Source organism: Schistocerca serialis, chromosome 7 (assembly GCF_023864345.2).
Source record: "Schistocerca serialis cubense isolate TAMUIC-IGC-003099 chromosome 7, iqSchSeri2.2, whole genome shotgun sequence".
Taxonomy (NCBI): Eukaryota; Metazoa; Arthropoda; class Insecta; order Orthoptera; family Acrididae; genus Schistocerca; species Schistocerca serialis.
In genome coordinates, this window is record NC_064644.1 from 332953448 (window position 1) to 332976681 (window position 23234).

At 40.0% G+C, this 23234-nt stretch overlaps 1 protein-coding gene across 4 annotated transcripts in view; it reads right to left on the reverse strand.

The window, feature by feature from the left end:
- The window catches only part of LOC126412744 (katanin-interacting protein-like), a 354094-nt gene that overhangs the window by 15696 nt on the left and 315164 nt on the right, over positions 1 to 23234 (reverse strand). For 3 of the 4 annotated variants that reach the window (XR_007575334.1, XM_050082483.1, XM_050082482.1), the window contains one exon: positions 20311 to 20412. Coding sequence is in view for 3 of the 4 variants with exons in the window: in XM_050082483.1 (XP_049938440.1) it covers positions 20311 to 20412 (102 nt within the window). In the remaining variant the exon portion in view is untranslated. Of the gene's footprint in view, positions 1 to 7711; positions 7899 to 20310; positions 20413 to 23234 lie in introns of those variants that run through there. The other variant, XM_050082484.1, reaches the window with a different exon arrangement.

Here is a 23234-nt window from a genome sequence, read left to right on the forward strand (position 1 = left end):
GGTGCCACTGATGGAACTGCTTCTACTAAAATGACGTCACTTGTTGGTGTTTGCACCTTTTGACCATTGCTGGGTACTACTGCTGGATCTAATCATTGAAAGCAATTTATGTGAACATTTGTATAAACTGATTTTTTGTGTATTGTGTCAACTATTATGTAAAGTCACATGTATGAAAGAATTTGTATTGCTTACTGTATTTTATATATTAGGTTATTGAAAGGTCAGTGCAAAGCCAAAATTTTAACTAATTATGTGATATTTAGGTATTAATATTATCTTTTATTTTTGTCTGTATTTTTGTGGACGAATTTGGTGGTATTTTCACCACCAATGCTGGCAAAAATACCATCAAATTCTGGCCCGTGGAGGAGGGGCATATGAAAGGTGGCTACACTGAGCCACAGCGCCAGAGATTGCGCCGAAGAGTATTATTCAGCCGCCTCCGCTGGCAGTGCTTGGGGAGAACTCGTAGTGTCAGTGCTTGTTGAGATGTGCTAGTGAAAAGTGCTTGTTGAGAACTTGTAGCAGAGAGTGCTTGCTGAGATGTGATACTGAAAAGTTCTTGTTGAGATGTGATAGTAACGAGTCGGTGTGGAAATATTGTAATGATTAGAGTGCTTTTCGTCAATATATGAAGGTAAAAGAAAAAAAAAAAATTTTGCCTTTTCTTTTTATTATCTCAATGTCTTAAATAATGCGTCATTACAGGTTCAGTCAACAAAGCATCTGGCTTGTGTTCTTGTATTAGAGTGTAATTCTGCTTTCCTTACGCAATTATAGTATTTCTATTTTTTAATTACTTCAGTATAAATGATATTTAAAATTTCTTGTCTTATTGAAGAAGAACCGTGCCAGATGTATACGTTGAGTCATACTTCCACACTCAGAACAGTTATACTTGTGCTTTGGTTTCGTAGGTTTTATAGTTGCTGGGGACTTAATTAATTAATTGTGTTAATGAAAATTTTCATTTCATTCTTTGTTGTTGTTCTATGCAGTCAGATTGCGTAATAATACTAGTCAGGGCCAACCGTTTACGAGACTTGCGTAAACGGACAGACAGCTACGAAAAATAAAAATGATTTTCAAATTTAATAATAATTAAGCCCCCATGCAATATGTCCAGACAGGGCAGTGTCTCATTAAGTCTGTCATGTCATTGAATTTCTCACCAATTTTGTTGAGAGACTCTTCTAGCAGCACACTGACAAAAATGGAAACCATTTGAAAGTTGAAATGGATGTTAGTGATAGTACAATTTTTTTTTTTTTTTTTTTATCGGAGCTTTAGATAGAGAGAGAGAGAGAGAGGGGGGGGGGGAGGGGGGGAATAGGGGGAAAGCAATCATATATATGAATTTACTTTTTTTATACAGTCTCCACTTGCACACGAACACTTTGACAGTGGCATCAAATCAATGTCCTCCAACTGCTTCCTTCACTGTCCAACAAATGAAAATCACAGAGTGATAAGCCCAGATTGTTGGGAGGATGGTTTGATGTGGTCCAGAACAACTCCTGAATCTTTTGTTGAGTTCCAGCAGCTGAGTGGGGTCAAGCATTGTCATGAAGTATGATAACTTTCCGGATTGGAAATGCGCCCTTTTTCTGACGATATGCAAGTTTTGTTTGGTCCAAAAGTAGGCAATAGTACACAGTAACCGTAACTACAGTATGAAGAAAGCTGATGAGACTAATTCCTTTAAAATCAAAAAAGACTGTTGCAAGAATCTTCCTCATGGAGAGATGGCTTTTAGCTCTGACAGGTGCAGATTCATCCTTTTTGTGGCATTCGATGCTGCTTTTTTCAATTCCAAGGTGTACTGGTGCACCCACATTTCATCGCAGATCACAATCAGGCACAAAAAATGTTTCCCTTCAGTTTGGTAGTGTGTCAGTAGCCATTTGCCCACCTTGATACGATGAAATTTGTGCTCTGCAGTGAGAAGACAAGGCACCTACCTTGCAGACACTTTCTGAAATTCAAGGTTGTCAGTAATGATCACTTGAGCACTACTGTAACTCATGCCAACCTCAGCAGCAATTTCAATAACTGTTATTTGGTGATTGTTCTTGAATGGGCAGGCTAAAAATGATAATATTCTGCTCAGTCATGCTGATTCTCAGGTGACATCTGTGAGCTGCAGTCTCAACTGTTTCTCATTCTTGTAGAAACTGTTTACACCACGTGTACACTTAAGTCTTTTTCAGGGTGCTGTGCCCTAACTGTGCTGCAAGTATTTTCAAAATTTCACACAATTTTATGCCCTCTGTTGTGAGAAACTTGATTATAATGAGTTGCGCAAAAGACGAAGGTACCTCTTGCTACAACACTGTGATTCTAACTAAAGAAACAGTACGGCAAAATTCTAGCTGTGGAGAGCAATCACTGGAAATCAAAGCAACAATGAGCAGATACCGAACCACTCTCCAGTTACAGAAAGGCGCATAAGGCGAAAATTCTGGTATATATATGATTCAACCTTGTAAGTCTAAATTATTAGAGCTGGTATATGAAGTCCAACAGGTTGTGAATATGGCTTAACATTTGTTGACATATAACTGGGCCTGTCCAGCTACTTGGCAAGGCATGTTGGATCCCAATATAGCTGATTACTGGACCAAGTAGTACACTTTAATTGTGATCCTGGTAAGTTCATATACTCTTGATGGCATGTATTCTGTTACTTCTCAATAGCCTCAATTTGTAGACCAGATGGCCAGTGTAGTTTCAGTACTTTGTAAGGGTACTAATGTGTTTAATATACTATGGAGGTACAAGCAGAACAACAGTAGCCTTGGCAATAGGTATAACTGAGTAATCATGAATAGTTTCAAATATAAGGCATTGAGATAGGTTTCCATATTATTAGTTATGTATTAGTAGGATTCTGGGTTTGTTTGTTTGTTATTTTATGTTTGAGGTACCCCTAGAGCATCACACAGTGATGAAAGACTTCAATTCAATATGCTTATGTCATTGTCAGTAATTCCTTGGAGTCTGCAGTGCTGTGCACATCGCCATGGAGCCTGACCGTGGTGAAATTCCATAGCTTGAGCTTTACAACAGTTCAAGGTCTCTCTGTGAACGTACTGTATGAAAGAAGGAAAGGGTCAATAGAGAACTATCATGTTTTGTATGCCAAGAATTTGAGTTGCTAAATGTTCACATTGTAAATGTGATAATAAGTCCAAATTTAGTTCTGTGTGTTAGATTTGACCACGTGGAATTAATTATGCATGAAATAGGAAGAAATCTGTCTTGGCAGCAGCAATAAACATGAGATTGCCTGGCACATAAACAAGAATTAAGAAGCTGCCACTAAGAGGTATTTAGGGTATTTAGCTGAAAATAACTACTTTGATTAAACTCAATCATCTCTAATAGATTAATTATCAACTGCAATGGATATTTCCATGCTAACATCAAGTTAAACTACACCAAGAAGAGTTGTGATTATGTGTGCATCCACCACTACACCCACATGTACCTCAATGGCGGTTGGCAGCGTTCAACAAGAACCCTCCCTTAGTTGTCCAATGTCACATTGCAACACACTGCTCCAACAACTGGGGCACTAGCATAAGCAGTTACAGTACCAGTTTAGAACACAGACAACTGTCTGGTCATACTGTAAACAGTGATGTGTAACATTGTGTCAAACAATTATATACAACTTTTGCAGGAGTTAACTAATGGGAAGTGTACAAGATACAAAATATCCATACGTAGACATTTATTGGTATTAATTAAATATTGGTACTTACAGATTTTTAGTACTTTCCTCAGTAAAGTATTTTCCTCTCAAAGACAAGCAAATAACAGTCAAAGGAGTTATGTAAACATTCATGCAACATTTTGACCAATTAACCAAACAAATCAATAATATATTTTCTAAAACAGATACCATGTTCAATCAAATGGAGGAGAAAATGTCTGACCTCACATCTCAAATCAATGGTAGGATGGATCATTTGGAACATAGATTAGACATGGGATTCAAACATGTTGAAGAAATAGATATATAACTAGAAATTGTAGAAGATAAACTATGTAGCAAATTCGAACATATACAGGGTGGTCCATTGATAGCGACTGGGCCAAATATCTCATGAAATAAGCATCAAACGAAAAAACTACAAAGAACGAAACTTCACTAGCTTGAAGGGGGAAACCAGATGGCACTATGGTTGGCCCGCTAGATGGCGCTGCCATAGGTCAAATGGATATCAACTATGTTTTCTAGAATAGGAACCCCGATTTTTTATTACATATTCATGTAGTATGTAAAGAAATATGAATGTTTTAGTTGGTTTCCCCCTTCAAGCTACACAAGTTTTGTTCTTTGTAGTTTTTCGTTTGACGCTTATTTCGTGAGATATTTGGCCTTCCCTGTACAAGCTATTAAATTAAGAAAGGGTGAGTTAGTTAAAAGAGTAGATATTTTGGAAGCAGAACTACTAGAAATGAAAACTAGCTTACAGAAAGTGACAAATAGGAATACAGATATGATATTGATAATGATTGATGAACTGGAGCAATGATTTCAAAATGGAAAACATGAAAAAGAACTTACTGACGCAGTATATCGTTATAATATCATTCAATTTCATAGTTCACCACTGTACCAATAGGAGGAACTTCTATACTGAATAACACTGAACACCCCAATAATAACACACAAGTAACCCATATAAATAACAATACTTAAACTCAGACTGCAAAAGTCAGGAAGAAAGAAAATGACCTTAAGATGAGTCAACTAGAAATAAATTATATTACAATTCATGTGAGGGTTTTACAACTATATTTTAAAAGCAAAAGTCAAAATCAAAAATTTCCCAATTTTAGACCATCTGGTGATGTACAACCTATGTTATTTTTAAAAACTTTTAAGACTATGTAGCCAGACACTTAGACTCACCACAATAAAATTATATTTGTGGTAAGTCATACAATAGCAGACACAATACAATGGGACATGCTAAAAGTAGATGACTTGAAAATATATAATGACGTTGAGGTCAAATTTATGTCAAAGTACATGAGTGAAGGAGCTCCTAATTAAACAAGGCTATGTATAAGTGGCAATCAAAAAGTTTCTGTTTGAAGGCATTGCTGCAGCATACATGCAAAACAGCATGTGATATGAACCAATTGTGTAATACATCAAGACAAGATGGAGAGGTAAACAACAATAATAATGATAATATAACAATACAGAATGGGAAAACAATAGGCTTCCAAGGAAGCGTTCAGTCTCTAGAAGCAAATGAAAAAGGGCCACATCTAATCAGTTCACATTTAATAAGATACAATAGTGCAAATAATGTCATGGACGAGATCTTAGAATAAAATAAACTGCCAATTAAGGAACAGGTGAACCAACCCTTCTCCCTACATCTACATCCATACTCCGCAAGCCACTTGACGGTGTGTGGCGGAGGGCACCCTGAGTATCTCTATCGGTTCTCCCTTCTATTCCAGTCTCGTATTGTTCGTGGAAAGAAGGATTGTCGGTATACTTCTGTGTGGGCTCTAATCTCTCTGATTTTATCCTCATGGTCTCTTCGTGAGATATACGTAGCAGGGAGCAATATACTGCTTGACTCTTCGGTGAAGGTATGTTCTCGAAACTTTAACAAAAGCCCGTACCGAGCTACTGAGCGTCTCTCCTACAGAGTCTTCCACTAGAGTTTATCTATCATCTCCGTAACGCTTTCGCGATTACTAAATGATCCTGTAACGAAGCACGCTGCTCTCCATTGGATCTTCTCTATCTCTTCTATCAACCCTATCTGGTACGGATCCCACGCTGCTGAGCAGTATTCAAGCAGTGGGCGAACAAGTGTACTGTAACCTACTTCCTTTGTTTTCGGATTGCATTTCCTTGGGATTCTTCCAATGAATCTCAGTCTGGCATCTGCTTTACCGACGATCAACTTTATATGATCATTCCATTTTAAATCACTCCTAATGCGTACTCCCAGATAATTTATGGAATTAACTGCTTCCAGTTGCTGACCTGCTATTTTGTAGCTAAATGATAAGGGATCTATCTTTCTATGTATTCGCAGCACATTACACTTGTCTACATTGAGATTGAATTGCCAATCCCTGCACCATGCGTCAATTCGCTGCAGATCCTCCTGCATTTCAGTACAATTTTCCATTGTTACAACCTCTCGATACACCACAGCATCATCTGCAAAAAGCCTCAGTGAACTTCCGATGTCATCCACAAGGTCATTTATGTATATTGTGAATAGCAGCGGTCCTATGACACTCCCCTGCGGCACACCTGAAATCACTCTTACTTCGGATGACTTCTCTCCATTGAGAATGAAATGCTGCGTTCTGTTATCTAGGAACTCTTCAATTCAATCACACAAATGGTCTGATACTCTGATAGTCCATATGCACTTAAAGGCACAACAGGAAACGTGCCAGTGAATACAATACTAGGCTGAGGCAGTGATGTGTGCATGATAAACCAGAACTTTCTGGAACACAATACAGTAGTATGCAGCATATGTTCCTTCAGCTTCTAGTAACTGGACTCAAAATAAAAGGAATCACAGGAACCTTTTGCAAACCAGCACAAACAGGATTTTTAGTAAAATTCAGTGTCAGGGGATATATATTTGACTACCCCAAAAAGTTGAACTAGACTTTAAGAGTGGCTAGATAATATTTCCTCATATGAAAGACAATGAAATGGTAACACTACATTTTGAACAAGTTTGTTCACATTTATAGTAGAAACTAGTGAGTCAGTGCATAAGATCATGACGTTCTTCCATAAGACACATAACAGAGACTTTAGTCATCAATAATATACTATTCTTCACTATTTACAAGAGTCTGCCAATGCTGGGGACACTTTTAGATTCTGCAGTTTAAGAAATCACATAATTTTGAGGCGAAGAACTCATTGAGCCATGTCCAGAGTACATCTTCATCCAAAAAGGAAGTTCTGTGAAGGTTATTCGATAGAGAGTGAGAGTGGAAAAGGTAGAATTCTGAGGATACAAGATCAGGTCAATAAGGTGTGTGCTGGGTGACTTCCCAAACCAATTCCTGAAAAGTGTTTTTTGTCAGTCTAGTGAAATGTAGGTGGGCATCACCAACAAGTAACATCACTTCATGTAGTCTTCCTGGTCATTGTTCTTGGATTGTATCTGCAAGACATCTCAGGTGTTGACAATAAATGTCAAATAGTCATGGTTACACCTTGGGGAAGCAATTTGTAATACACCACACCACTGCTACTCCACCAGATGCATAACATTTTCGTTTGTGGATGTGCACAGGTCTTTGTACGGGAAGTTGCTGCTTTATTTGGGCTCAACCATTTCTTTCTTTTCCTTATTTTAGCATAAAGACACCATATTTCGTCACCAGTAACAATATAGGGTAGGAATGGTCGTTGCTGTTCATGAGCCAACTGATGACAAGCAAGCACAGATGCACATCTGGCGAGATGCTGATTTTTGTCATTCTGGCTCAGAACTTTTGGTACCCAAACACCCCATTTTTCAACCTCGCCCATCACATGGAAATATTGCATGATGGTTGAATGATCACATTTGTCAGTTCTTGAGTACAATGATGTGGATCATTGTGGATTAAGGTGTTTAAACGATCTTCATCAAACTCTGAAGGTCTTACTGAACATGGAGAGTAACTAGTGTCAAAACAACCGTCCTTAAAAGGACAAAACTATTTTATTGGCGTGCTCTGTCCCATGGCATTATCCTTACACAACTGCAAATATTTCTGGCTACCTCCGTGCTGTCACCCTCTATTGAACTCAAACAGAAGAATACGCTGGGTATGCTCCAATTCCTCTACTTATTGCTCCATTTTCTAGTGTCCACAGCTCCACTCACTATCTACAAATGACAAAAGACAATATATAAACTCAGATAGAAACAGTGAGGTACAAATAAAAAAATTACTATTGATAAATAAACCCATAGCAACCGGAATACCAACTGCAAAACAAAAACGCTACAAACTTATAAACCAACCTAATGTTTTACATGGTTATGACAAAAGTGATACAAACTATTATAATGTGCAAATAACTAAAGGGACCACAATTTACAATATGAGTAAAACAACAGGGCTAGGAATAAAAGAGAAAGCACATATGACAACCTTACTCACTAAACACACTGACATTTTCTCAATGAGGCCAGGAGTCAGCAAAGATTTTGTCTATTCATTAAAGATAAAAGAACAGAGCAATTTTATGTAAAGGCATACTCAATAACTAGCAACAAAAGAGTCAGAACAAGAGGAAATTAGTAGACTCATTTCATGGAACGTTCTGAGTATCCTGACGCTTGTTATAACAAGCGGTTGGTTGTGGTTAAAAAACATGATGGATTGGTGTGACTGACATTTGATGGGAAAAGAGTTAAAAAAATACTTGAGTCAGAAAGGAACAGACCTTTCACTACTTAGTAACAAAGTTTTTGGGAACAAAATACATTATTACCATGAATTTTACTGCTGGATACTGGCAAATTCCATTAAAAATAGAATCAAGAAAATATACTGCATTCCTTGTCAAAGGAAGATCATATTATTTCAAAGTTTCTGTTTCAATGTTTGTCAGAGGTTTAGATAAAACTATAGACTTTTAGACTTGAATGTATGTTCATGATATAATGATCATATCCAGAGCCTAGACTGAACTTTTCACTAGATTACACTCACAAGGAAAAACAATTAAACTTTCAAAACAACTGTTTGGTACAAGTGAAGTCAAATTTTTAGGCCATATAGTGAATACTGAAGGGATAAAACCAGATCCACATAGACTGGGTGAATTAGATCAGTGTCCAGAGCCATCAAATAAGAAACAATTCAAATCATCCTCAAACTTGTAGGATTTTATACGAAATGTATTCTGAATGCCATACTAAACACACCACACATGATGGCCCTGTTCAAACAGAACATACCTTGCCAATGGATGCAAGATTTCAGTATAGAATTCAATAGAATTAGGGACAGTTGGGCATAAGCACCATTATTAATTCACCCAAACTTTGACCGATCTTTCCACTTGGCGACAGATGCCTTGGACTATGGTTTAGGAGAGACAAACATGCCATGGAATAGATCACTCCCCAGTTATGTTCAGAAGTCGAATGCCAACACATTAGAAAAGGAATTATGCAATTACTGAAAAGGAAATATTAGTCATTGTATGGTTGCTTAGAAAATTTAAAGATTTATTACACGGATACGAGAAACTAATACACACTGGCCACAGCCTTTACAATTAAATGAAGATGTGCAGGATAGAGGCAATTTTGCAATATATTTCCTAAAAATAAATAAATGTGAAAAGGACATTAGATTACTTTGTCACAATTTAAATACTGCACTGTACCAGTATGACATATTAAATGCACATATACATAATTCAAAGCAGAATCAGGAGGAGAATAATACCCACTGGAAGATCCACAAAGGCCTCTTATTTCACAAAAACAACTGAGAGAACAAATGGTTATTATGCATTCCTTAAAGTAGTATTAAATTACTGAGATTGTACTCAGACTTAGGCTGTGCCCATTCTTTGCCCAAGAAATGCATAATTTATATGAGGAAATACTATTATATTAAAAATATGCCCTGAGAAATTAAGAGAATATTGAGATCCTGTGAAGCATGCCAGAAGTAAAAATACGAACTCTGAAGACACACCATGCTATACCCACCAATACGAAAAGCATCATGACATTTATGGCTGTGGACTTTCACGGTCCACTGCATACATGGCAGGAAGGTACGGCATACATCTTCACTATTTTATAGTGCTGGTCAAAATTAGCTGAATCTTATACTTTAAAAAGAGCTACAACCAACAGCATAACATTTAAATTGAGGAATGATTACTTCAAGCATGTAGGACGACCTAAGAATCTCTATCTGATAAAGGTAAACAGTTTAAGGCGTTTCCAGCTTGGGAAAATGTAAATCACATCTTAATCTATCAGCAGAAAGGATGATGCTGAATTAGGTATGCTGTGTCTGACATCTTGCACAAACAAGGATTCTAAATGGGCGCACCTAATAATGGACTTGGAAAAGGTAATAAATGAACTGCCCCACTCTGTCACTCAAGTTTCTCCAGTAGAGCTTTTAGGATGACAAACAGAAGGATACTAATATTAAAATGTACTGATGACCAATATAAAATGAGTGTACCCAACCTGTGTCAGGCATTAGTATTACAGTTTCTTTAATCAAAGAAAGAAAAAGAAAAGGGTAAAAGGTACTCCAATACTATATACAGTACAAGACCTGGTTCTAGTTAAAAACTGTAAACACGATTCAAATAATTAAAACTTAATCGGTAAGTTTTACAGGACCTCAAGTGGTTACAAAAATGCCACGCCCAAAAACAACAATCTTAATAAAACTGTTAACACGAAAAGCGAATGGCATGTACAGTGCACAGAACTAGTTGCCTTTCGCAGTGAGAATAAATATTCCTTATGTCAAAATTTTTAAAAAATTGCACCAATTTGGAGGACAAAGAGATATGGGTAATACTTGTTTTATCTTAAACATAATTCAGGTATATTTCTATACAATCTCAGGAGAGTGAATGAATGAAATATTGTTTTGTAAGTACTCGTAGTGGATGGTAGCAGCTGAGTTATTAATATGTTGGTTTTTTTTTTTTGGGTGTGTGTGTGAGGGGGGGGGGGGGGGGGGTGTAAGGACTGGGCACTCTAGCTGAGGGGTAGCATGTGATACATCCATCCATCCACATCCACATTTACACTCCGCAAGCCACCCAACGGTGTGTGGCAGTGGGCACTTTACGTGCCACTGTCATTACCTCCCTTTTCTGTTCCAGTCGCGTATGGTTCGCGGGAAGAACGACTGTGTGAAAGCATCTGTGCGTGCTCAAATCTCTCTAATTTTACATTCGTGATCTCCTTGGGAGGTATAAGTAGGGGGAAGCAATATATTTGATACCTCATCCAGAAACGCACCCTCCTGAAACCTGGCGAGCAAGCTACACCGCGATGCAGAGCGCCTCTCTTGCAGAGTCTGCCACTTGAGTTTGCTAAACATCTCCGTAACACTATCATGGTTACCAAATAACCCTGTGACGAAACGCGCCGCTCTTCTTTGGATCTTCTCTATCTCCTCCGTCAACCCGATCTGGCACGGATCCCACACTGATGAGCAATACTCAAGTATAGGTCGAACGAGTGTTTTGTAAGCCACCTCCTTTGTTGATGGACTACATTTTCTAAGGACTCTCCCAATGAATCTCAACCTGGTTCCCGCCTTACCAACAATTAATTTTATATGATCATTCCACTTCAAATTGTTCTGCACGCATACTCCCAGATATTTTACAGAAGTAACTGCTACCAGTGTTTGTTCCGCTATCTGATAATCATACAATAAAGGATCCTTCTTTTAATGTATTCGCAACACATTACATTTGTCTATGTTAAGGGTCAGTTGCCACTCCCTGCACCAAGTGCCTATCCACTGCAAATCTTCCCGCATTTCGCTACAATTTTCTAATGCTGCAACTTCTCTGTATACTACAGCATCATCCGCGAAAAGATGTATGGAACTTCCGACACTATCTACTAGGTCATTCATATACACTCCTGGAAATTGAAATAAGAACACCGTGAATTCATTGTCCCAGGAAGGGGAAACTTTATTGACACATTCCTGGGGTCAGATACATCACATGGTCACACTGACAGAACCACAGGCACATAGACACAGGCAACAGAGCATGCACAATGTCGGCACTAGTACAGTGTATATCCACCTTTCGCAGCAATGCAGGCTCCTATTCCCCCATGGAGACGATCGTAGAGATGCTGGATGTAGTCCTGTGGAACGGCTTGCCATGCCATTTCCACCTGGCGCCTCAGTTGGACCAGCGTTCGTGCTGGACGTGCAGACCGCGTGAGACGACGCTTCATCCAGTCCCAAACATGCTCAATGGGGGACAGATCCGGAGATCTTGCTGGCCAGGGTAGTTGACTTACACCTTCTAGAGCACGTTGGGTGGCACGGGATGCATGCGGACGTGCATTGTCCTGTTGGAACAACAAGTTCCCTGGCCGGTCTAGGAATGGTAGAACGATGGGTTCGATGATGGTTTGGATGTACCGTGCACTATTCAGTGTCCCCTCGACGATCACCAGTGGTGTACGGCCAGTGTAGGAGATCGCTCCCCACACCATGATGCCGGGTGTTGGCCCTGTGTGCCTCGGTCGTATGCAGTCCTGATTGTGGCGCTAACCTGCACGGCGCCAAAAACGCATACGACCATCATTGGCACCAAGGCAGAAGCGACTCTCATCGCTGAAGACGACACGTCTCCATTCGTCCCTCCTTTCACGCCTGTCGCGACACCACTGGAGGCGGGCTGCACGATGTTGGGGCATGAGCGGAAGACGGCCTAACGGTGTGCGGGACCGTAGCCCAGCTTCATGGAGACGGTTGCGAATGGTCCTCGCCGATACCCCAGGAGCAACAGTATCCCTAATTTGCTGGGAAGTGGCGGTGCGGTCCCCTACGGCACTGCGTAGGATCCTACGGTCTTGGCGTGCATCCGTGCGTCGCTGCGGTCCGGTCCCAGGTCAACGGGCACGTGCACCTTCCGCCGACCACTGGCGACAACATCGATGTACTGTGGAGACCTCACGCCCCACGTGTTGAGCAATTCGGCGGTACGTCCACCCGGCCTCCCGCATGCCCACTATACGCCCTCGCTCAAAGTCCGTCAACTGCACATACGGTTCACGTCCACGCCGTCGCGGCATGCTACCAGTGTTAAAGACTGCGATGGAGCTCCGTATGTCACGGCAAACTGGCTGACACTGATGGCGGTGGTGCACAAATGCTGCGCAGCTAGCGCCATTCGACGGCCAACACCGCGGTTCCTGGCGTGTCCGCTGTGCCGTGCATGTGATCATTGCTTGTACAGCCCTCTCGCAGTGTCCGGAGCAAGTATGGTGGGTCTGACACACCGGTGTCAATGTGTTCTTTTTTCCATTTCCAGGAGTGTATATTGTGAAAACCAATGGTCCCATAACACGCCCCTGTGGCACGCCAGAGGTTACTTTAACGTCTGTAGATGTCTCTCCATTGATAACAACATGCTGTGTTCTGTTTGCTAAAAACTCTTCAATCCAGCCACACAGCTGGTCTGATATTCCGTAGGCTCTTACTTTGTTTATCAGGTGACAGTGTGGAACTGTATCGAACGCCTTCCGGAAGTCAAGGAAAATAACATCTACCTGGGAGCCTGTATCTAATATTTTCTGGGTCTCATGAACAAATAAAGCGAGTTGGGTCCCACACGATCGCTGTTTCCGGAATCCATGTTGATTCCTACAGAGTAGATTCTGGGTTTCCAAAAACGACATGATATACGAGCAAAAAACATGTTCTAAAATTCTACAATAGATCGACGTCAGATATAGGTCTATAGTTTTGCGCATTTGCTCGATGACCCTTCTTGAAGACTGGGACTACCTGTGCTCTTTTCCAATCATTTGGAACCTTCCGTTCCTCTAGAGACTTGCGGTACACGGCTGTTAGAAGGGGGCGAGTTCTTTCGCATACTCTGTGTAGAATCGAATTGGTATCCTGTCAGGTGCAGTGGACTTTCCTCTGTTGAGTGATTCCAGTTGCTTTTCTATTCCTTGGACACTTATTTCGATGTCAGCCATTTTTTCGTTTGTGCGAGGATTTAGAGAAGGAACTGCAGTACGGTCTTCCTCTGTGAAACAGCTTTGGAAAAAGGTGTTTAGTATTTCAGCTTTACGCGTGTCATCCTCTGTTTCAATGCCATCATCATCCCGGAGTGTCTGGATATGCTGTTTCGAGCCACTTACTGATTTAACGTAAGACCAGAACTTCCTAGGATTTTCTGTCAAGTCGGTACATAGAATTTTACTTTCGAATTCACTGAACGCTTCACGCATAGCCCTCCTTATGCTGACTTTGACATCGTTTAGCTTCTGTTTGTCTGAGAGGTTTTGGCTGCGTTTACACTTGGAGTGAAGCTCTCTTTGCTTTCGCAGTAGTTTCCTAACTTTGTTGTTGAACCACAGTGGGTTTTTCCCGTCCCTCACAGTTTTACTCAGCACGTACCTGTCTAAAACGCATTTTATGATTGCCTTGAACTTTTTCCATAAACACTCAACATTGTCAGTGTCGGAACAGAAATTTTCGTTTTGATCTGTTAGGTAGTCTGAAATCTGCCTTCTATTACTCTTGCTAAACAGATAAACCTTCCTCCCTTTTTTTATATTCCTATTAACTTCCATATTCAGGGATGCTGTAATGGCCTTATGATCATTGATTCCCTGTTCTGCATTTACAGAATCGAAAAGTTCGGGTCTGTTTGTTATCAGTAGGTCCAAGATGTTATCTCCACGAGTCGGTTCTCTGTTTAATTGCTCGAGGTAATTTTCAGATAGTGCACTCAATATAACGTCACTCAATGCTCTGTCCCTACCACCCGTCCTAAACATCTGAGTGTCCCAGCCTATATCTGGTAAATTGAAATCTCCACCTAAGACTATAACATGCTGAGAAAATTTGTGTGAAATGTATTCCAAATTTTCTCTCAGTTGTTCTGCCACTAATTCTGCTGAGTTGGGAGCTCGGTAAAAGGAGCCAACTATTAACCGAGCTCGGTTGTTGAGTGTAACCTCCACCCATAATAATTCACAGGAACTATCCACTGCTACTTCACTACAGGATAAACTACTACTAACAGCGACAAACACGCCACCACTGGCTGCATGCAATCTAGCCTTTCTAAACACTGTCTGTGCCTTTGTAAAAATTTTGGCAGAATTTATCTCTGGCTTCAGCCAGCTTTCTGTACCTATAACGATTTCAGCTTCGGTGCTTTCTATCAGCTCTTGAAGTTCCGGTGCTTTACTAATGCAGCTTCGACAGTTTACAATTACAATACCGATTGCTGCTTGGCCCCCGCATGTCCTGACTTTGCCCCGCACCCTTTGAGGCTGCTGCCCTCTCTGTACTTGCCCGAGGCCATCTAACCTGAAAAACCGCCCAGTCCCTGCTACCCGTGTAGCCGCTTGCTGCGTGTAGTGGACTCCTGACCTATCCAGCGGAACCCGAAACCCCACCACCCTATGGCGCAATTCGAGGAATCTGCAGCCCACATGGTCGCAGAACCGTCTCAGCCTCTAATTCAGACCCTTCACTCGGCTCTGTACCAAAGGTCCGCAGTCAGTCCTGTCGACGATGCTGCAGATGGTAAGCTCTGCTTTCATACCGCTAGCGAGACTGGCAGTCTTCACCAAATCAGATAGCCGCCGGAAGGCAGAGAGGATTTCCTCTGATCCATAGTGACACACATCATTGGTACCGACATGAGCGACCACCTGCAGATGGGTGCACCCTGTACCCTTCATGGCATCTGGAAGGACCCTTTCCACATCTGGAATGACTCCCCCCGCTATGCACACGGAGTGCACATTGGTTTTCTTCCCCTCTCTTGCTGCCATATCCCTAAGGGGCCCCATTACATGCCTGATGTTGGGAGCTCCCAACTACCAGTAAGCCCACCCTCTGCGACCGTCCGGATCTTGCAGACTGAGGGGCAACCTCTGGAACAGGACAAGCAGCCATGTCCGGCCGAAGATCAGTATCAGCCTGAGACAGAGCCTGAAACCGGTTCGTCAGACAAACTGGAGAGGCCTTCCGTTCAGCCCTCCGGAATGTCTTTCGCCCCCTGCCACACCTCGAGACGACCTCCCACTCTACCACAGGTGAGGGATCAGACTCAATGTGGGCAGTATCCTGGGCAGCCACAGTTGTAGTCCGATCAGGGGATGCGTGGGACGAGCCGGCCGTCCCCGACAAACCCCCATCCGGACCCCCATAGTGATGCCCATTGGCAACAGCCTCAAGCTGTGTGACCGAAGCCAACACTGCCTGAAGCTGGGAGCGAAGGGATGCCAACTCAGCCTGCATCTGAACACAGCAGTTGCAGTCCCTATCCATGCTAAAACTGTTGTGCAAAGAACGTCTGAACTAATCTACAGAGAGCACAATTCGACACAAAATTTAAACGGTTATTAAAATATAAAATTGCCTAGTAAATGCAGTAATGCTGCTACTTGCGCACTGCTGACACACTGCTCGGCAGCGGAAGGAGACTACGCGATTTTACACTATTCAGGTACTAAAACGCGATGCTACAACTCTCAAATACTATAATATGCCCGAGATTTATGAATTAAACAATGCAAATACCAAAAACATGCAAAGAAATTAAGAATTAACTATGTAACAAATAAGTGAGCTAAGAGTATACGACTTGCTGCTGCAGCTGCTTATCCAACAGCGGCAGGGAGCACACTGGCTGTGACCAACTGACACTGGCCATTCAAAACAAAAACAGAAGACAGACGACTATGTGAATTTACACTATTCAGGAACTAAAACGCAATGCTACAACTCTCAAATACTATAATATGCCCAAAATTTATGAATTAAACAATGCAAATACCAAAAACACACAAATAAATTAAGAATTAAACTATGTAACAAATAAGTGAGCTAAGAGTATACGACTTACTGCTGCAGCTGCTTATCCAATGGCTGCAGGGTGCCCTTAAAGTGAACATTATTAAAGCAGTGATCTGAGAACTCAATAGTATACCACTAACAAGACACTGACCTGGGGGAAGGCACAGGATGAATGATGCTGGGTATTGGTCTCGAGGAGAGTATAATATTAGCATAGTTGGTTAGAGAAACTACAGTTAAGTAGTATTGGTGCTACTGGTACGGTGATTTTGTTAGTGAGTACAGATTTTTTATTTGTTCTATTTGAGGAGGACAAGGTTACCACCCACAACAAAGATTTCCTCTTTCTGGTTAGCATCAGGCTGTGAAGGGGATGCTGCGAGAAATAATTAGTGATGATTATGGCTCTATCCAGTATTAAGACTGAAGGCCACCGTTGGAACTAAGGCCCAGACCAAGGCTTGAATACAATAAGCAGGTTCAGATGGATGTAGATTGCAGTGGTTATGCAGAGATGAAGAAGGTTGCACAGGACAGATTAATATGCATGAAACAAATATTAAGACTGAAGAGCAATATAAGAACTAACGTCCATTTAAAGAAATAAACTGTAATTAGTAAGAATACTGATGGCATTCAGCAATGTGGTTTAGCAATATACTGTAGGAGACCAATACCTAATTGACAAAACCATGATCAAATCTTGGTCTTGTATAAAATTGCTAAGTAGGTCTAAGGCTTCCATTAAGTCCCTTGCTGACCAGTCTGGTGTGACAGTTGAAGATACTCGTAGCAAAACGAAACCTAAAGTTTTAAATTTTACATTTAAGAAATCGTTCACACAAGAGAATCATACAAACATAAAGTCATTTGACCATCGGACAGACTCCCATATGGACAGCATAGTAATAATAATCTCTGGCATAGAGAAACAACTGAAAGATTTGAAAGTAAATAAAACATCAGGTCTGGATGGAGTCCCAGTTCAATTTTACAAAGAGTACTCTATGGCATTGGCCACTTACCTAGCTTGCATTTATCATAAATCTGTCGCCTAGCACAAAGTCCCAAGCGACTGGAAAAAGGGACCGATGACTCCAGTATATAAGAACAGTGAAAGAACAGACCTGCAAAATTGCAGACCAATATCCCTAACTCCTGTTTGCGGCAGAATCCTTGAACATATTCTCAGTTTGAGTATAATAAATTTTCTTGACACTAAGAAGTTTATGTCCACAAATCAGCATGGTTTTAGAAAGCACTGCCCGTGTGAAACTCAACTTCCCCCTTTCTTACATGATATACTGTAAACTACTGATGAAAGTCCACCCTGATCGCTCAGTGGTAAGTGCGGCGGATTGTCATGCCAAGGAGCCTGGGTTCGATTCTCGGTTGGGTCGGAGATTTTCTCCACTCAATGACTGGGTGTTGTGTTGTCCTCATTATCATTTCATCATTAGCAGTGGAAGGCAATGGGAAACCACCACTGGAATCACTTCCCAAGACACTCATGCCGTGGGCCTCTCTGACAAGATTTTTATTGATGAAGGGCAACAGTTAGATTCCACACATCTAGATTTCCAGAGAGCATTTGACATAGTGCGCCATTGCAGGCTGTTAATGAAGGTAGGAGCATATGGAGTATGGTCACATCTACTTCTTAAGTAATCGAATGCAATATGTTGTCCTTGATGGCGAGTGTTCATCAGAGACAAGAGTATCGTCATGAGTGCCCCAGGGAAGAGAGGTACGACCACTGTTGTTCTCTATATACAAAAATTATTTGGCAGATAGGGTGGACAGCAATCTGCGGTTGTTTGTTGATGATGCTGTGGTGCACTGTAAGGTGCCAAAGTTGAGTGACTGTAGGAAGATATGAGATGACTTAGACAAAATTTCCAGTTGGTGTGATGAATGGCAGCTAGCCCTAAATGTGGAAAAATTTAAGTAAATGCAGAAGTGTAGGAAGATCAAAACTGTAATGTTTGGATACAGTATTACTAGTGTCCTGCTTGACACAGTCAAGTCGTTTAAATATCTGGGCGTAACGCTGCAAAGCGATAGGAGATGGAATGAGCATGTGAGAACTGTGGTAGGGAAGGCGAATGGTCAACTTTGGTTTATTTGGAGAGTTTTAGGAAAGAGTGGTTCACCTGTAAAGGCGACTGCATATAGGATGCTGGTGTGACACATTTTTGAGTACTGCTCGAGTGTTTGGGATCCGTACCAGGTAGGATTGAAGGAAGACATTGAAGTAAATCACAGGTGAGGTGCTACATTTGTTACCTGTAGGTCTGAACAAAACGTAAGTGTTACAGAGCTCCTTCAGGAACTCAAATGGGAGCCCCTGGTGGGAAGTAGACATTCTTTTCGAGAAACCCTATTGAGAATATTTAGAGAACTGGTATCTGAAACTGACTGCCGAACAATTCTACTGCCATCAACATACATTGTTCGTAAGGACCACGAAGATACGAGAAATTAGGGCTCAGAGACATACAGACAGTCATTTTTCCCTCAGTCTATTTGTGAGTGGAACAGGAAAGGAAATGATGAATAGTGGTACAGGGTACCCTCCACCATGCACTGTACAGTGGCTTGCAGAGTATCTTTATAGCTGTAAATGTAGATGTAGATCACAATCAATACTGAAATGAATATGTAAACTATGATTTACTGATGCTGATTCTTTATGATTTACTGATGCTGACTCTCTAACAAGATTTCTGGTAATATCAGATGACTGTTTAGTGATAATGGTTTAGCAAGAAATTTTAAGCTCCTTGAATTTCTTCCTTACATAATGATAATAATCACATTTGTAAGTATACCTCTTTTCTAATCTAATCTGATCTAATCTAATCTAATCTAATCTTCTAAGTTGATGGCAACACCACACTCCTTGCTTAAATTAATGCATGTTTACCTACAAACATTTTACAACATCAGCTCTCATGTATAAATCAAGGCAGTGTAGTCATATTTGATTTTAACGTATAATATAATGGAAGATACAACAAGAAATAACACACTCTGTAGCTACTAGTTTCAGACTCATATCTTACTTTCATTACAGTATACAATTTTTATCACTAGACATAAATTATTGACAATAGCTATCTTGCGCATATTTTCATAAACCTAAAATACAAATGAAGATGCAACTAGAGAGGATATACTATACACTGAATGGCAACACCAAGAAAAGTCTTAGTGCTGAATATATATTTAAGTGATCGGAAGTCTTTTTTGATGATATTTGTATGGAGTGTGGGCCTGTATGGAAGTGAAACATAGATGATATACAGTACAAAAAGGAGAAAATATAAGTTTTTGAAATGTATGCTAAAGATCAAATGGGCAGATTGAATAACTAATGAAGTGAACTGTGAGAAAAGAAATTTATGGCACAAGTTGACTGAAAGAATGTATCAGTTGACAGAACACATCCTGAGACATCAAGGAATCATTACTTTGGTAATGGAAGGTAGTGAAGGGGATAAAAGTTGCAGACAGAAACTAAGGAACGACTAAAACAAGCAGGTTCAAATGTATGCAACTTGTGGTAAATATGATGAGATGAAGAGGCTTGCACAGTACAGATTAACACGGAGAGATTCCTCAAACAACCACTGTTAACAACAACCGTCTACAGTGTACTTCATGAAGCAGCCAAAAGTGGTGATAATAAAAAATTTATATTTCTAAATTGCTTACCCCAAATTCCTTAACTCCCCTGCTAGGAGTCTTAGCATAGTTCCACAGTTTTATCATGGAAACCTTCACTGGGTAATCAAATACTATATATACCCTGTTCAGCTGGAGGAAAATATAAAAAAATTAGTTTTCAGGAGTCTCAAAACTGACAACAGTAAAAAATGTGCAACAAAGATGACAAAAATGCTGTGCAGGCAACAGACAAAGAGAAAAATTATCATAAACTGCTGAATGTAATATTTATTACATTCATTATTATTCCTTAAGTATTGATACTGGTTAACTTTACTATAATAAATGCAGAAGTTTCAAGTAAATAGCTAACAGTACTCTTTATGGTGACTTGCACACACCTGTGTATCTGTCTCACTCTAACCTTAGCACAGGTTCAATTTTTTTTAATCTAATGAGTGAAGGCATTGACCAAAATGTAACAACTATAGGAAAAATATTCAAGTTTCAATAAGACAATGGGTCATCATGCAGCAACAGGATTGTTAGTGAAGTTTATCAAAAATTATTACATGATTAACTGCTTATGGGTGCTTTCTAATTTTTTTTTTAAACACAGTAAATTCAATTCTATTAAAAAGTGATAACAGCATCAATGATAGATGAGACATATGGAGATAAGGTAATGCACACTCTCTTGCAGATAGAAGTTTTAATCTAGGAGAGACAGACACACCACAATCAATTAAGTGCAGCAAGACAGTGCTGTCACATAATTACACACTGTATTCTACGGACTATAAGATGCTATGGACTATAAGATACACCTTAATTTTTAGCAACTTTTCTAAATACCATTTTTACCATTTTTATTATTAGATTGCCAAGCCAGAGTAAAAAAAAATTCTTGGTTAATAAAACCGAACTGGCCTTTAAAAGAACTGAAAACTGTCATCTGAATTTTGTTCTTCTTTTTCTTCTTGTTCTTCCTCTTCACCATTAGTGTTGTCCTCTTCATAGATAAGATGGTCTTCACTGTCATCGGGAGTGTTACTTATGCCACACTTCTTGAAAGATTTAAAGTAATGCCTTCTCTCACTCTAGACTGTGAATGTTTACCCACTGGCACATTTTTTTGATTGTAGGTCATTTTAAAGTTCCCTTCAGCGTGAATTGTTCCATTCCTCGCTCATAAACACCGTACATGGTTTAATTATTGAGACATTAAGATGTGCAATTGTGAAGTAAGTCCCCCCAGAATAACAGCAAGCTCTGTATCTCCCCTTCTCAATTTCTCTTTTACAGAATTTTTCAAATGATTACTAAATTGATGTGGCACAAAAAGAAAACTCTTATTCAATAAAGCACCTTTCCTTCTTAAAGCACCTTTCCTTCTCACCCACACTCTGTCAATCCATAATTTCAAAACACCTTCGTCCATCCAACCCTTGAAATATATGTGAACTACAGCACCTAGCAGTATCTCAAGAGATTTTGGCATTGTTTTGCACTTTAAAACAATCATTGGATTAAGTTTAGTACCATCAGCACAACATGAAAGGATAACAGTGTAGCACATTTTTTCATGTCCACTTCTTTTATAGTTACAGTTTTAGCATATTTTATGGCAACAGTTCCGTTACTCAGCACATCAAATGTCAGAGGAGTTTGACCATATTACTATTTGGCTTAGTTTTACACTGGTTTTCTTTTGATGTTGAATAATAAGGTGATGGAAAGGTAATATTTTCTCTTCATGCTCTTGCAGCATTTTCCGTTGCATTTTCTGAGATATTTTGGTTTTGGTTCACATGCTAAGCCCATGACGCTTCATAAACCTGTAGCACCAATCAACTACACCATTAAAGTCTGTTAAGTTCAACTATAGCATTAGCTTAAGAGTGTGTATTTGATTCATTTTTGTATTTATTCCAATGCAACTCTGACAGGTGCCCTTGAATCCATTTCAATACGTTATCGCCTAGTTTTTGCCGTTTTGCATTTAGTCCTCTATTTGCACATTTAGTCTTCCGCTTTTTTTCAGTTCTTCTTTACTAACATGCCAATCACAAATTGTTTTTTCCTGCATGAAACTAGCTACTACCAAAAATATTGTACTGCTATTGATAACACAAATCACCTTCAATTCAAGCTCACTGGCACCATAGACTGCATGATACATCATAGGCTAGACAGTGTTCTGGGTTTATGATGGCAAGAAGGAAGGGAGACAGTCTTAGCAAAGTTGTGAATCTGTACAACGTAGGTTCGTCGCATTGTTACACTGCTACAGCCAGTTAATTCAATGCTGTCTGATAGAGGTAGGCTTCCTGGCAGCATTGAATATATGGCCATTTTTCAGACTAGCGGGAGTTTTAAATCAAGGACTGGACATTTTTATACTAATGTGGACTACAAGACAACCCTGAATATTGGGGGCAGTTTTTCAAAGAAAAAAGTCTGTCTTATAGTCCATACGGTATGTGGGGCACAACTGAAATATTACGTTGTTGCGTAAGTTTGAAGTGTTTCTGTTTCATTTGGTTGGTATTCTGATTGCTAAGGGTTTATGTATCAATTGTTATTTTTTATTTGTAGTTCACTGTTGCTATCTGAGTTTGCATATTGTCATTTTGTCATTTGGAGATAGTAGGTGGAGCTGTGGACACAAGAAAATGAAGTGCCAAGTGGAGTAATCAGAACAGTTCCAAAATATTCTTCTGTTTGAATTCAACAGTGGAGGCAGTCAAAAATATTCGCGCCATGTAGGGAAACTGTCTTGTACATTTGGTTCTCTGCAACTTGAAGAAATTGTAAACTTGTCATATTAACACACTACATTATTATTCTGTGTACTGTCTGTTCCTGCATCTGATTGCTCCTGCCTGACATTAAAATAAACATGTACAATGAAGCATGCACATTTCACTGCATCAAATCCAAAATTTGATTGACCAGTAACATTCACAAAA